General features: G+C 36.0%; 2 protein-coding genes across 5 annotated transcripts; both read left to right on the top strand.

Moving 5' to 3' along the window:
• Positions 1 to 6: 6 nt before the first annotated feature.
• Positions 7 to 6,402, top strand: LOC18049563 (diacylglycerol kinase 1). Of its 3 annotated transcripts, none has more exons than XM_024187841.1 (8): positions 171 to 1,352; positions 2,202 to 2,568; positions 3,125 to 3,201; positions 3,878 to 3,997; positions 4,531 to 4,695; positions 4,910 to 5,047; positions 5,215 to 5,388; positions 5,682 to 6,402. In XM_024187841.1, the coding sequence occupies exons 1-7, from the start codon at positions 171 to 173 to the stop codon at positions 5,362 to 5,364; spliced, it is 2,199 nt and encodes a 732-aa protein (XP_024043609.1). In that variant the 3' UTR covers positions 5,365 to 5,388; positions 5,682 to 6,402. The 3 variants fall into 3 exon arrangements, with proteins under 3 accessions (XP_006440708.1, XP_024043609.1, XP_024043608.1); XM_024187840.1 differs by having other exon boundaries at positions 5,657 to 6,402; XM_006440645.2 differs by lacking the exon at positions 5,682 to 6,402 and having other exon boundaries at positions 7 to 1,352; positions 5,215 to 5,648.
• Positions 6,403 to 8,650: 2,248 nt separating this feature from the next.
• LOC18049562 (UDP-glucose 6-dehydrogenase 1) lies at positions 8,651 to 11,877 on the top strand. 2 transcript variants are annotated; one of them, XM_006440644.2, is made up of 2 exons: positions 8,651 to 8,750; positions 10,202 to 11,877. In XM_006440644.2, the coding sequence occupies exon 2, from the start codon at positions 10,225 to 10,227 to the stop codon at positions 11,665 to 11,667; it is 1,443 nt and encodes a 480-aa protein (XP_006440707.1). In that variant the 5' UTR covers positions 8,651 to 8,750; positions 10,202 to 10,224; the 3' UTR covers positions 11,668 to 11,877. The 2 variants fall into 2 exon arrangements, with proteins under 2 accessions (XP_006440707.1, XP_024044842.1); XM_024189074.1 differs by lacking the exon at positions 8,651 to 8,750 and adding an exon at positions 9,659 to 9,984.
• Positions 11,878 to 12,185: the final 308 nt, after the last annotated feature.

Below are 12,185 nucleotides of genomic sequence, written 5' to 3'. Positions count from 1 at the left end.
CTTTGATAGAATTGGTTTGAGATTATATGCTTGAATGATATTGTTGTACCGTTGGTTTGCACTTACTTAGGCTCTATCAATGTGAAATTCTTGTTCTTCAGCTTGGTGGTTAGATTGTGTTTTTGGTTTATATTTGCATTTATACAATGAGAGAAGATTTTGTTTGAAGAATGGAGCATGATAGAGAAATGAATTTGTGGCTTCCTGGCTGGAACAGTGGGAGCCAAGCCGAAATGACGGAGTCTCGACTTTTTATTCTGTCTTGCTTTATTGCTGCTTTGATTGGTATTTTGACTATAGCCTACACAGCCTTCCAATGGAGAAGAAACATTAATTTAGGTTGGATGAAAGCCATAGCAAGGTCAAAGAAGAACCCAAAGACAAGGCACAAGGTTCCATTGGCTCTGCATACTTGGGTTCTGGAATCTGTATCTCGTGGAAAGAACTTAAATTGTTGTGTTTGCTTGAAGTCCATGTCTCCTTCTCAAACACTTGGGCCTATGGTGGCTTCAGACAGTTTTATTCACCGCTGTAGCATTTGTGGTGCAGCAGCGCATTTGAGTTGTTCTTTGACTGCCCACAAGGATTGTAAGTGTGTGTCTATGATTGGTTTTGACCATGTGATCCACCAGTGGTCTGTTCGGTGGACTGAGATCACAGATCAACCTAGTGAAGCTTCATTCTGTAGTTATTGCGAAGAGCCATGTAGTGGATCTTTTCTGGGTGGATCACCCATATGGTGTTGCTTGTGGTGCCAACGACTTGTACATGTTGATTGCCATAATAATATGTCTAATGAAACCGGTGATATTTGTGATTTGGGCCCATTTAGAAGGTTGATTTTATCACCACTGTATGTTAAGGAATTGAACCATACGTTAGCAGGTGGAATTTTAAGCTCAATCACACATGGGGCTAATGAGATAGCTTCTCAAGTGCGTGCAAGTATTAGGAGTCAAAGCAAGAAATACAAGCATGGTAATGAACCCTCAGTTGACCCAGTTGACAGCGGTAGTACCGGTGACACATCTTCAGAAAGCATGGCTGACGCTCATAAAACAGTACATAGTTCAAATCGAGTGGAGGAAAACTGTAATGGTGGTACAAATGTGGGGGATCATTACCAAGATGGTGAGTTGGATAGGAAAATAGAATCAAAGCCAAGTTTCAAAAGAAGTGGGTCTATTAATCAGAAGGATGAGTCTCAGATATTACAGCTGAAACAGAAATATGAGTTGATTGATATGCCTCCTGATGCAAGGCCCTTGTTAGTTTTCATCAACAAGAAGAGTGGGGCACAACGAGGAGATTCCCTTAGGCAACGATTGAACCTTCTTTTGAATCCTGTCCAGGTTTTGTTCTAGTAACACAAATATTCCTTAATAATTCAATGTTATTTATATTGCTGATCTTTTTTCCCCCTGAATAATCGAATAGTATGCCTATTGATATTTCTTTTAGGTTGAGGCGGTATATGCAATATTGAAATCGGTTTTTATTTATGTACAGTTGTTATAGAAGACGTTTGTGAGTCTATAAACAAAATCCTTACATCATTTCAAAATTGCCACAACTTTTAACTCATCTTCATCACCCTTTAATAGCGTACAAAAGATATTTAGCTTGATGTCTAGATTTCCTTCAGTGAAGCAAAATTAGACCGTCTTAGATTTTTTGAATACATGGTTTATAAATTGTTGAAAATATTTTTCTGTGGTTAGTTTGTTTTCTTGATTTCCTGCTCTTTGTTTGTATGGACATAAAATTATCATAAAGTAATACCTAGTAGTAACATCATTGCTATGGTTGTTAATCTATTAACTCATCCCCCATTTTTCATGAACTCTTTTTTTTTTTTTCAATACTGATGGAATTGTACCTTATAGGCGGAAAAGAATTATAAATTGTTGTCATTCAGATTTCAGAGTTAAGAATGTGAAAGCTCCTTGATACGTAAATCTGGTAGAGTAGACAATCATTTCCCTCCAATTAATGGGAACTATTTTGAATTGTGAACTGTCATTTTGCTGCCTTATTTCAGCAGATAACCTTTCAATTAAACTGTATTCGCTTATGGTCAATCAACTAGGACCTTCCGTGGTTATTTTCTGAAGATTGAGTGACTCCGTTATCATTGTTATGACAGATGTATTTCGTAGTTTGCTGTTTGTCAGCGCTGTTCATCATGTTGTATCTTGCAGGTAGTTGAGTTGAGCTCAACTCGAGGACCAGAAGTGGGTCTTTTTCTGTTCAGGAAGGTGCCTCACTTCAGAGTTCTTGTTTGTGGGGGAGACGGTACTGTTGGTTGGGTTCTGAACGCCATAGACAAGCAAAATTTTGTTTCACCTCCCCCAGTTGCTATTCTACCTGCTGGAACCGGAAATGATCTGGCCAGAGTACTGTTTTGGGGAGGAGGGCTGAGTTCCGTGGAAAGAAATGGAGGCCTTTGCACAATGTTACAGCACATAGAACATGCTGCAGTAACCATACTTGATCGGTGGAAGGTAGCAATTTTGAATCAACAAGGGAAGCTACTCGAGCCACCAAAATTTTTGAACAACTATCTTGGTAAATGACCTCTTACATTTTGTGATATTTTAACAGAATTTAGTAGTGTAGATACAAGATATCCACAGCAAAGAATAGAGGCTTGATTTATGAATGGTGTATACTGGCTATGGGAATCAACTATTACATGTTGGTTGGGTTGGTTTAAATGTAGGTTAAATCAGATTGAGTTTTTAGACTATTGATCTGAGATCCTGAGTTTCATGTTCAACTTAAACTCATTTTCCGGACCATAACAAGTCTTTGCAGAACTATAGGGTTTGGATGAAATATCATCAGTTCAGCAATGGTACCTCTAGGAGAATTTGGTTTCTTTTCTTGCAAATCTAGTGCTTCAATGTTCTTTGCTTTAGATGATTTATCCTTAGGACAGAGCCTTGTATTTAGGGATATTCACATTAGTACTCAATCATTGAATTATTTAGAGTGTGTATGATTTGACGTTTATCCTAGTTGAAATATATTATTCTTTTTTCCCCCCTTAAATTTCTTAAGTGTTGCTCTGTTAGATATTCTCATTCATTATAGTCTCTAACTCTGGCAACTTTGTTTACAGGAGTTGGTTGTGATGCAAAGGTTGCCCTGGACATTCACAACCTGCGGGAGGAGAATCCAGAGAAGTTTTATAATCAGGTAATTACAGACTTTGATAAATATGGACTATAAGCTGCTTTGCAAAATAAACAGCAATAAAGACTTATGGCCAGATTTCTTGTTTGTTTAAAGCCATCTATATACACTTGATGCAGTGGGAAAACCAATAGTGTTTTACTTGTCCTTTATTGAATGCCATAGAAGACACTCCTACATACTAATTTCATCCACAAAAAGTTAAAATGAATTTAATGAAATATGTATGGCTGTAAGAATTGAGACAGGAAGCATAGATAAATGATTGAACATTTTTAGTCTGTCAACTCCACTCTGATATATGAGGTCTCTTTTATTTTGCATATCAACTAGTTATGTATTTTGTGCATTTTATTTAATTTCACTGTTTTCTGCTCAGATAGTTAGACTTCAATGATTCATATGGCCTGTGGTAGCAGAAAGGTTGTAGAAACTATTGATCATGTGCCGCTTTGAAGTGAAAAGGGAAATTTTCTTGATTATATTCTGTTGGACAAGGGGCACGGTATTCTAATATGTATCCATGTATATTTGATGACATGAGAAGTTTAAACAGAGCAAGGATATTAATTGATGTAGATTCTGTTGTTATAGTTATTTTCTGTATCACGACGATCTTATTATCTTTTGTGATGATCCCCATTTCCATTTTGCTGAAACTATTTCAATCTAACTGCAGTTCATGAATAAAGTTTTGTATGCAAGAGAAGGTGCAAAGAGTATAATGGACAGGACATTTGAAGATTTTCCTTGGCAAGTTAGAGTTGTTGTGGATGGCACTGAGATAGAAGTCCCTGAGGTGGGTACTGAATTGGTTTTAATTTAATGCAATGGCTACAGGAAGTGGACCTCAAAATCAATTGATATCACCATGTTGGTTAAGCTATGGATGTAGGTATATTGTTTGATATGATGAAGAAATGATGAATTTATGGGCATTACAGACTGATAATTTTTGTTCTATTAAATTATCTAATCGTAGCAACATCTAAGAATGTGTAACCTGGATATATCTTTATTGTTGAATAAGACATTTTTTTTTAATGCAACTGTTATTTGATTGGATATTAATCGTGAGGTACTATGAGAAAGTCCCCCCCGCCCCTCCCTTTCTTTTTTACCCCTTATTCTTCTTAGGTATTAAAATGGTATGAGATGTTTTTTCTTGTTTTTCGATTTCAGTTTTATAGAGGGTAATGTTCTAATACAGCTGTTCTTATCTTAGAAGAAAAAAAGGTTTTAACTCCAGGATTTTCTTCTATCTGCTACCAGTCGCAATTTTGTTTGGTAATCTTGCTGCAGTCTATATGATTTCTTTCAAATATTTTTCAGGATGCAGAAGGTGTACTTGTTGCAAACATTGGAAGTTACATGGGCGGTGTAGACCTTTGGCAAAATGAGGACGAAAATTATGATAATTTTGATCCCCAATCTATGCATGACAAAGTACTAGAGGTTGTGAGCATATCTGGAACATGGCACCTTGGAAAGCTTCAGGTATTGTGGTACTTCAAAATGTGATACTTCAGTGTATTTAAATCATTACTAATTAATGTTATCTTACTGCGGTGACTAGTTTCTTGTCCTATGTTGAGTGGATAACATGTTATGGTTTTGGCTTTGTATGATTCTGACCTCAAATTTTGAGTAGTGGGGAGTCTTTGTACTTCCGTGATTATATGTTTCTGGGCTGATATTTGTGTGGGAACAGGTAGGGCTTTCTCGCGCTCGAAGACTTGCACAGGGTCAGTCAATTAGGATACAACTATTTGCTCCTTTGCCTGTTCAAATTGATGGGGAACCTTGGTTTCAACAACCGTGTACATTAGCCATATCACATCATGGGCAGGTATAACCTTTCTGACCTGATTCAGCTTTTATTTGGTTTCAGCTGTGCTGTTAGCGCAATAATGTTGAAATTCACATTTTAAGTTGCTATTGACGAGTTTGTGATTGTGTAGGGGAATTCCAATTGTCAGCCATTGAATGTTCATCTAATTCCTCTGGTTTGTGCAGGCCTTCATGTTGAAGAGGGCAGCTGAGGAACCTCTTGGTCATGCAGCTGCCATAATTACAGATGTGCTTGAGAGTGCTGAAACCAATCGTGTTATTAATGCTTCCCAGAAAAGAGCTCTTCTTCAAGAAATGGCATTAAGGCTATCTTAAAGGTTTCTTAGACCACTGTAGCTGGTAATACAGCTTTTGGTGGCACCGGCATTTTTTAAAATATTAATTTGCTTTATATCCACCCTTGTATGTCTTTTAGAATGTTATACATAGAAAGTAATGATGTTAGCAGGAAGTGTGTATGTAATTTTGTACACAAAAGGGCCTTACCGAAAATTTTGTAAGATAGAATTTTGAAAATTTTGTATTGACAGCATTTTAAGTTGCTTGATGTGAGATTACACGAGTCATGGTTTTATTCATATTCTGTACACTGTTTATCACTTGACAGACTCTTTTCTCTGCTTATTCCATAGAAGCCCTTGTTTGACCTTCTTCCACAGTCTTGTCACAAATCCCCCAGAGGCCAGTCTTGTTCCCCTCGCGCTCACCTTTCTGCTGAGGTTATCTTCTGATGTTTTTGAGCAAATGATTCTCCTTGGCGTCTTGGCATGTTCTCTGTAAATGCAATCTAAACGGTGGCGGTAGAATGGAGAATTTATGCGGTTCAGGTAGATAGGCGAAGATCCAGATGAACCTAGCATGGCCTTCTTGAGTTGGCGAGTAACGGCTCGGAGCTCGAAAGAGTCCAGCAGGTTGCTCCCGTTGTGGTGGGGGCTCAGCATCAAGAGGGGGCTCAGGGTCTGAACCGGTGGAGTGTCTGTCGATCGTTGTTTCCCAGCTGAAAAAGCGGAGGAAGTGGGTAAATTTTTTGGCCTTGAGGCTTTCCCCATCTTCTGATGAGAGAAGTGGTTGGTTTCTTCGTTGGACTTTGAATGTGTTATCGTGTTGGGACACTGACAGTTTGCTTGGTAGTTAACGTCAGGTAGAAGCTTGACAAGAAAATTGCTTTGTTTTCAACGCTTCCAGCATGTTGCCTTGTGAGTTTGTGGCGTTGTTGGTGGCCTAAGCTTGTTCTAAGTGGGCAAATCAATTACTTTTATTAGTCAGCATTAAAAAAATAAAAATAAAAATTAAAAGAAAATGGCTGTGGAATTAATTTAAAAAATTTTCGGTAGGGAAACACAAATGTAGCAATAATATTGTAATTCTATTTTTTATTTTGGTTATATTTGCAAACTTTGTAAAACTTACAATGAAAACGATAAATTTATGATCAACGGATATGTGGTTGACGAATCCTATTTTTTCTGTATAGTGTAGAATAAATGGTTTTATTCAAGATCTAAATTTTCGGCCATCATCAAGTCATAGAACAGTCCATGAGAAAAGGTCAGTGGTCGAGTAAATACTAAATAGAATACAAATGGCACACAGATTGATTGCTAATTTGCTATAGGCTGAAGAAAATTCCCAAGTAAAACAAACCAAAAGTTGCTCCATTGATTGTGGTCCGCGCTGCTACATTGCAAAGATTTGATTGATTTAACGACCAACTCGAGAATTCGTTCAGTGTTAGCCTAATAATCATTGATCTTCTGTCAACTGTATGTTGGGCTAAGTTTTCTCCTTTTATTTTAACTTTAAAGCATTAACCGCGCGGCGAGCCCTGGAGAAAATTTTTAACCAAAGCTCAAATCGAAATCATTTTGTCAACAAAAATTTGGTGTGGGCATATCACATGATATGAGAATAAATACCAACGCATGCATGGTATGTTAGGTTCTTCACCACTCAATTTTCTAGTCTACCAAACTTATGAAAATAGAATTTAACGTGCAATAATCATGATAAATAGAAGTAATGCCACATTTGTTTATTATATAAATAAAAATAAGACCACAAAAGGGTCGTATGATTTAAGTTGATTAACCAGTGGGTAGCGGTAGGTTTTTCATTATTTGTCTCTGAAAATTCGTCTGATTTTCCGGATGAACTTAACCAATGACGGTTGAGTGAAACAATTAGTGGAGCTTCACACATTAATAGAGAAGTCCAAAAATAAAAATAAAAATAAAAATAAAAGCTAACTAAACAAGTAAACACAAGGGGAAACATTCTTTTTTTTTTTAATATTACGTCAAAGAGAATAATACAACTACTGATAAATTTTTTTAAAAAAATTGAGTTGATTCTTTCAAAGAGTCTAACCAGCCTAAACTATGGATTTAAGTTTAGTTTGAAATTTTGAGATAAAAATAAATAAATAAATTTTCAAAATCCATGAAAATCCTCGACCTCGAAAATAAAACGAGAAGATGTGTGACCAACACAAAATTTTTAGAAGTTGAGGAAAGGATTCTAATCCCTAAAACTACATTTATCATTAGAATTTTCTACTTGTTGCCACTTAAAAAAAAAAAAGAATTTATCATCAATTATTGTCACAAACTCACATTCACCAAAATTATCATTTCTTGTCTGTTATGCACTTTCGCTTTTTATAAGGAAATAAAAAGAATATTTTGTGTTTCTCTTGGTGATTCTAAATTTTCATTCTGGAATTTCTATAAAGGAAAAGATAATAGCCTTAATGTATTTTTTGCATATCCAGAACAGCCATAGCTTCATCATTATTAATGATTTCCTCATTTTTTTTTTTTTTTGGGTTATTACAGCTTAGATTAAGAACTTCAATTAAAATAAGTGAATTTTTTTTTTCTCATTCATCACAAATTAATAGAGAAATTTTTTTAAAATGTTGTTTTTTCACAAAAATGTTTCAATTGCTTTTTAATCTCAAAAAGCATTTTTTTCCCCTTCTACTTTCAGCTTAATTTCAACTAAATAAATAATATAAGATGGACTTTTTCATTAAAAAAAAAAAAAGAAGAATTTTTTGTCATCTCATGGAATTATTTTTGACAAAAATAAAATAAAAAACACTACTCTCCGAGCACACCCAAACAAACCACATTTTTCAACTCATTTCACACAAACTCAACCTCAAATATTATCATTGGACCACGTGGAAAATTCAGTTGCACGTGTCGTCATCTGAGTGACTTTGATTTAAGAATACTACGACTGGACTCAAATCAAATCTGAGTTGGAAAAACTAACAAGTCAAGTTAATTAATTAATTAATTAATTAATTAATAAAACAAACCGAAACACAACCAATATATATATATATATATAAAAAATGCAATGCAAAGTATCTCCTGAACTTGCTTCAAACCAACACTCTTTTGCTTTTTTTTCTTTTTAATACTTCTTGAAATCATTCTTTAAGTTTACTTAACGCAATTCTTCCATCAACTTAATTTCTGGCGCAGAACTTTTTGGTGGGCACTTTTTTTATCAGGTACTAACACGCACGTTTCATGCCCCCCCACCCCTTTGATATCCTTCGTAATCAAGGCTCTTTAGATGCCGCTTCATCTAATTTATTCTGTTCTGTTGATATTATTTGTATTTGGAAAGAAGCGCTTTTTCAACATGTAAAAGCACTTTTGTTTCTGGACTCTTAATAAGCTTCTCGAGTAAGTGCATTTGGTTTTTCGGTTAATGGCTGTTGACATGCCATGTTTCCTCTTGAAACAGTAACAATAAAGATGTCTAAAATTGCTCTCTAGTCCTTTTTTTTTTTGTTTTTCACTTTAGAAGTGATTGTTTTTAGTTACTTTTTTTTTTTTTTTTGGGTTATCATGAATCATGGATCTATGCTATAGGGTATGTTAAAGTACGTTTTGAAGTTTATTGAAAAAAAAAAAAAAAGAGAAATTTCGAGAATACGTAAAAAGATAAAGATTTGATTCTATTTGATATATCATAAAACACACACACACACACATTTATTGTTATTGGTTTTTAGGTGTGAGCGCTTGAAATTAAAAGACATGTGTTGCTAATTGGTTGAATCAATTGCATCTTTTGTGATGGCAAGTAATATATTTTGTTCAAATTCTGCTCATATCAGTAGAGATTAAATTACTCTTATCCGACTTAATTTAAAAAAAAAAAAAAGAATACTTCTGACATACCACATCATCCAAATATATACGTATATTTTTCAACCATATTATCTATGTAAGATTTTCAATATAGATGAAAATAATCAATAGATGGTTTCACTACAACAAATCTTTTTTTTTTTTGACTTTTTATTTCATTTGTTGCTAAATTTATTTCCCTTTAGTAAATGTCTTTTTTTTTCCCCCTTTTGCAGTACACAGTGTTTGAACCGTAAAAAGTTTAGAGCCCACGTTTTAGGCTCTAAGTCAGCCATTTGTATTACCACAAATGGATTCAGTCATTTCTGCACTTCAAATACCATCTTTTTATGAGTTTTATAAACTTTTAACAAATGGGAAACCATTAAAACTCAGAATATCAAAAGTTTTTTTTTTTTTTTTTTTATAAAAAAAACTCGACTTGTTGGTTATTGATTTTACAAGTAAGCAAACAAAAGGTGGGCAAGGAGCATGCATGAACTTGCGTTGTCTGTTTGTTACTGAAAGGTGGAGGTGCAGTTTGAAAACGTGTTGAATGTTCCAGTTGTTAAGCTTTTTAATCTGACTTTTCTTCAGTTTGTGAAAGCTGTCTGCTAGATCTCAATTCACATGCCCTTCATTTATTCTCGTATTATATAAAGAGCTCCAGATTGCTCTGCCTACCCTTACCAGCAACGTTTGCTCTGTTTCTCCTTCGCCATCTGACCTTTCACTTTCTTCTCTTATTGGGTTCTTTCTTCCTGTGTTTTTTGAAATATACAAGGTACTTTTTTGTTGCCACCCTTTTATGGTGAATTTATTTATTTTATTGATGTGAGTTCTTTTGTTTCTATGGTCCCTTTGGAGATTTTTATTTTTATTTTTTTCAATACCCTGTAATTTGTTTCTCTAAACCTCATAATGGAAAATAAAAAAAATTCAAATTTCAACTGCTTGAGAATAAATTGTTTTAAACTAATGTAACGGTCTTTTTATTTCAGATTCTATATAAACGACCAAAAAAATGGTGAAGATCTGTTGCATTGGAGCTGGCTATGTGGGGGGTCCAACCATGGCGGTGATTGCACTCAAGTGCCCCAAAATTGAAGTTGCTGTTGTTGACATCTCTGTTTCTCGCATTGCAGCCTGGAACGGCGACCAGCTTCCGATTTACGAGCCTGGTCTCGAAGACGTGGTGAAGCAGTGCAGAGGCAGGAACCTCTTCTTCAGCACTGATATTGAGAACCATGTAGCCGAGGCGGACATTGTGTTTGTTTCTGTTAACACTCCAACAAAAACTCAAGGACTCGGAGCTGGGAAAGCTGCAGACCTTACATACTGGGAGAGCGCAGCCAGGATGATTGCCGACGTATCCAAATCCAACAAGATTGTTGTTGAGAAATCTACAGTGCCGGTGAAAACAGCTGAGGCAATTGAGAAGATCCTGACTCACAATAGCAGGGAAATCAAATATCAGATTCTATCAAACCCGGAGTTTCTTGCTGAGGGTACTGCAATTCAGGACCTTTTCAATCCTGACAGGGTTCTTATTGGAGGCAGGGAAACCCCCGAAGGCCAAAAGGCGATTCAAGCACTGAAAGATGTTTATGCACATTGGGTTCCCGAGGACAGGATCATCACAACCAACCTTTGGTCAGCCGAGCTCTCCAAGCTGGCTGCTAATGCCTTCTTGGCTCAGAGGATTTCTTCTGTCAACGCCATGTCTGCTCTTTGTGAGGCTACCGGTGCAGATGTCACTCAGGTTTCTCATGCAATCGGCAAGGACACAAGAATTGGCCCCAGGTTTCTGAATTCCAGTGTTGGTTTTGGTGGTTCTTGCTTTCAAAAGGATATACTCAACCTGGTGTACATTTGTGAGTGCAATGGCCTCACTGAAGTCGCAAACTACTGGAAACAAGTCATTAAAGTGAACGACTACCAGAAGAATCGTTTCGTTAACAGGATTGTTTCTTCGATGTTCAACACAGTTTCAGGCAAGAAGATTGCGATTCTGGGGTTTGCCTTCAAGAAGGATACGGGTGACACCAGGGAAACTCCGGCGATAGACGTGTGCAAAGGGTTGTTGGGAGACAAGGCAAAGCTGAGCATATACGATCCACAGGTCACTGAAGATCAAATCCAAAGGGATCTTTCGATGAAAAAGTTTGATTGGGATCATCCAATTCACCTGCAGCCGATGAGCCCCCCTGCTTCGAAGCAAGTGAACGTGGTTTGGGATGCATATCAGGCAGCTAAGGATGCCCATGGTGTCTGCATTCTTACTGAATGGGATGAGTTCAAGACACTCGATTACCAGAAGATTTTCGATAACATGCGGAAGCCTGCATATATATTTGATGGGCGAAACATTTTGGATGTTGCAAAGCTGAGGGAGATTGGATTTATTGTTTACTCAATTGGGAAGCCATTGGATCCTTGGCACAAAGATACTCTCGCCGTGGCATAAGGAATTAAGGATGAGTTTCCCCTCACGAGGGCTAAAGCTAGGACTGTCTTGAGAAAAGCAGTTTTATTCTTTGAATCTTTTTCTTTAAGTTTTCATTGCATTATGGCTCTAAATTTATAGTTTTTGTCATATCATTAGAAATTTCGATGTACTATGAAGCATGAACTTTCTTTAATATGCCCTTATAATAAGCCTCATATTCCCTTTCAATCTCTTCAATCTATTTATAACTGAGGCCTTGCTGTATATTGCTATTCAACAATTATAACTTTTAAACTAGAAGTTGCTGTGGTTTAGATTTTAAAAGTTAAATGTGAAAAAAATCTCTTATACTATTTTTATCGAAATTCCTATTTAAAAAATCACATTCACTGTGCACTATTAACGTCTAATAACATTATTTTTTTTCACAGCAATTATAGATTTTAAACAACGGCACATCAACACTAATCAAAACCTTAATCTTAATTTTTTCTTTTCTTTCTAGTTATAACTTTATGACAACTCAATTCCCTTTC

The sequence above is a fragment of the Citrus clementina genome, unplaced genomic scaffold (assembly GCF_000493195.1).
Source record: "Citrus clementina cultivar Clemenules unplaced genomic scaffold, Citrus_clementina_v1.0 scaffold_3, whole genome shotgun sequence".
Classification (NCBI taxonomy): Eukaryota; Viridiplantae; Streptophyta; class Magnoliopsida; order Sapindales; family Rutaceae; genus Citrus; species Citrus x clementina.
The sequence above is the reverse complement of the archived record's forward strand: the minus strand, read 5'-3'. Positions and strand labels throughout refer to the sequence as shown.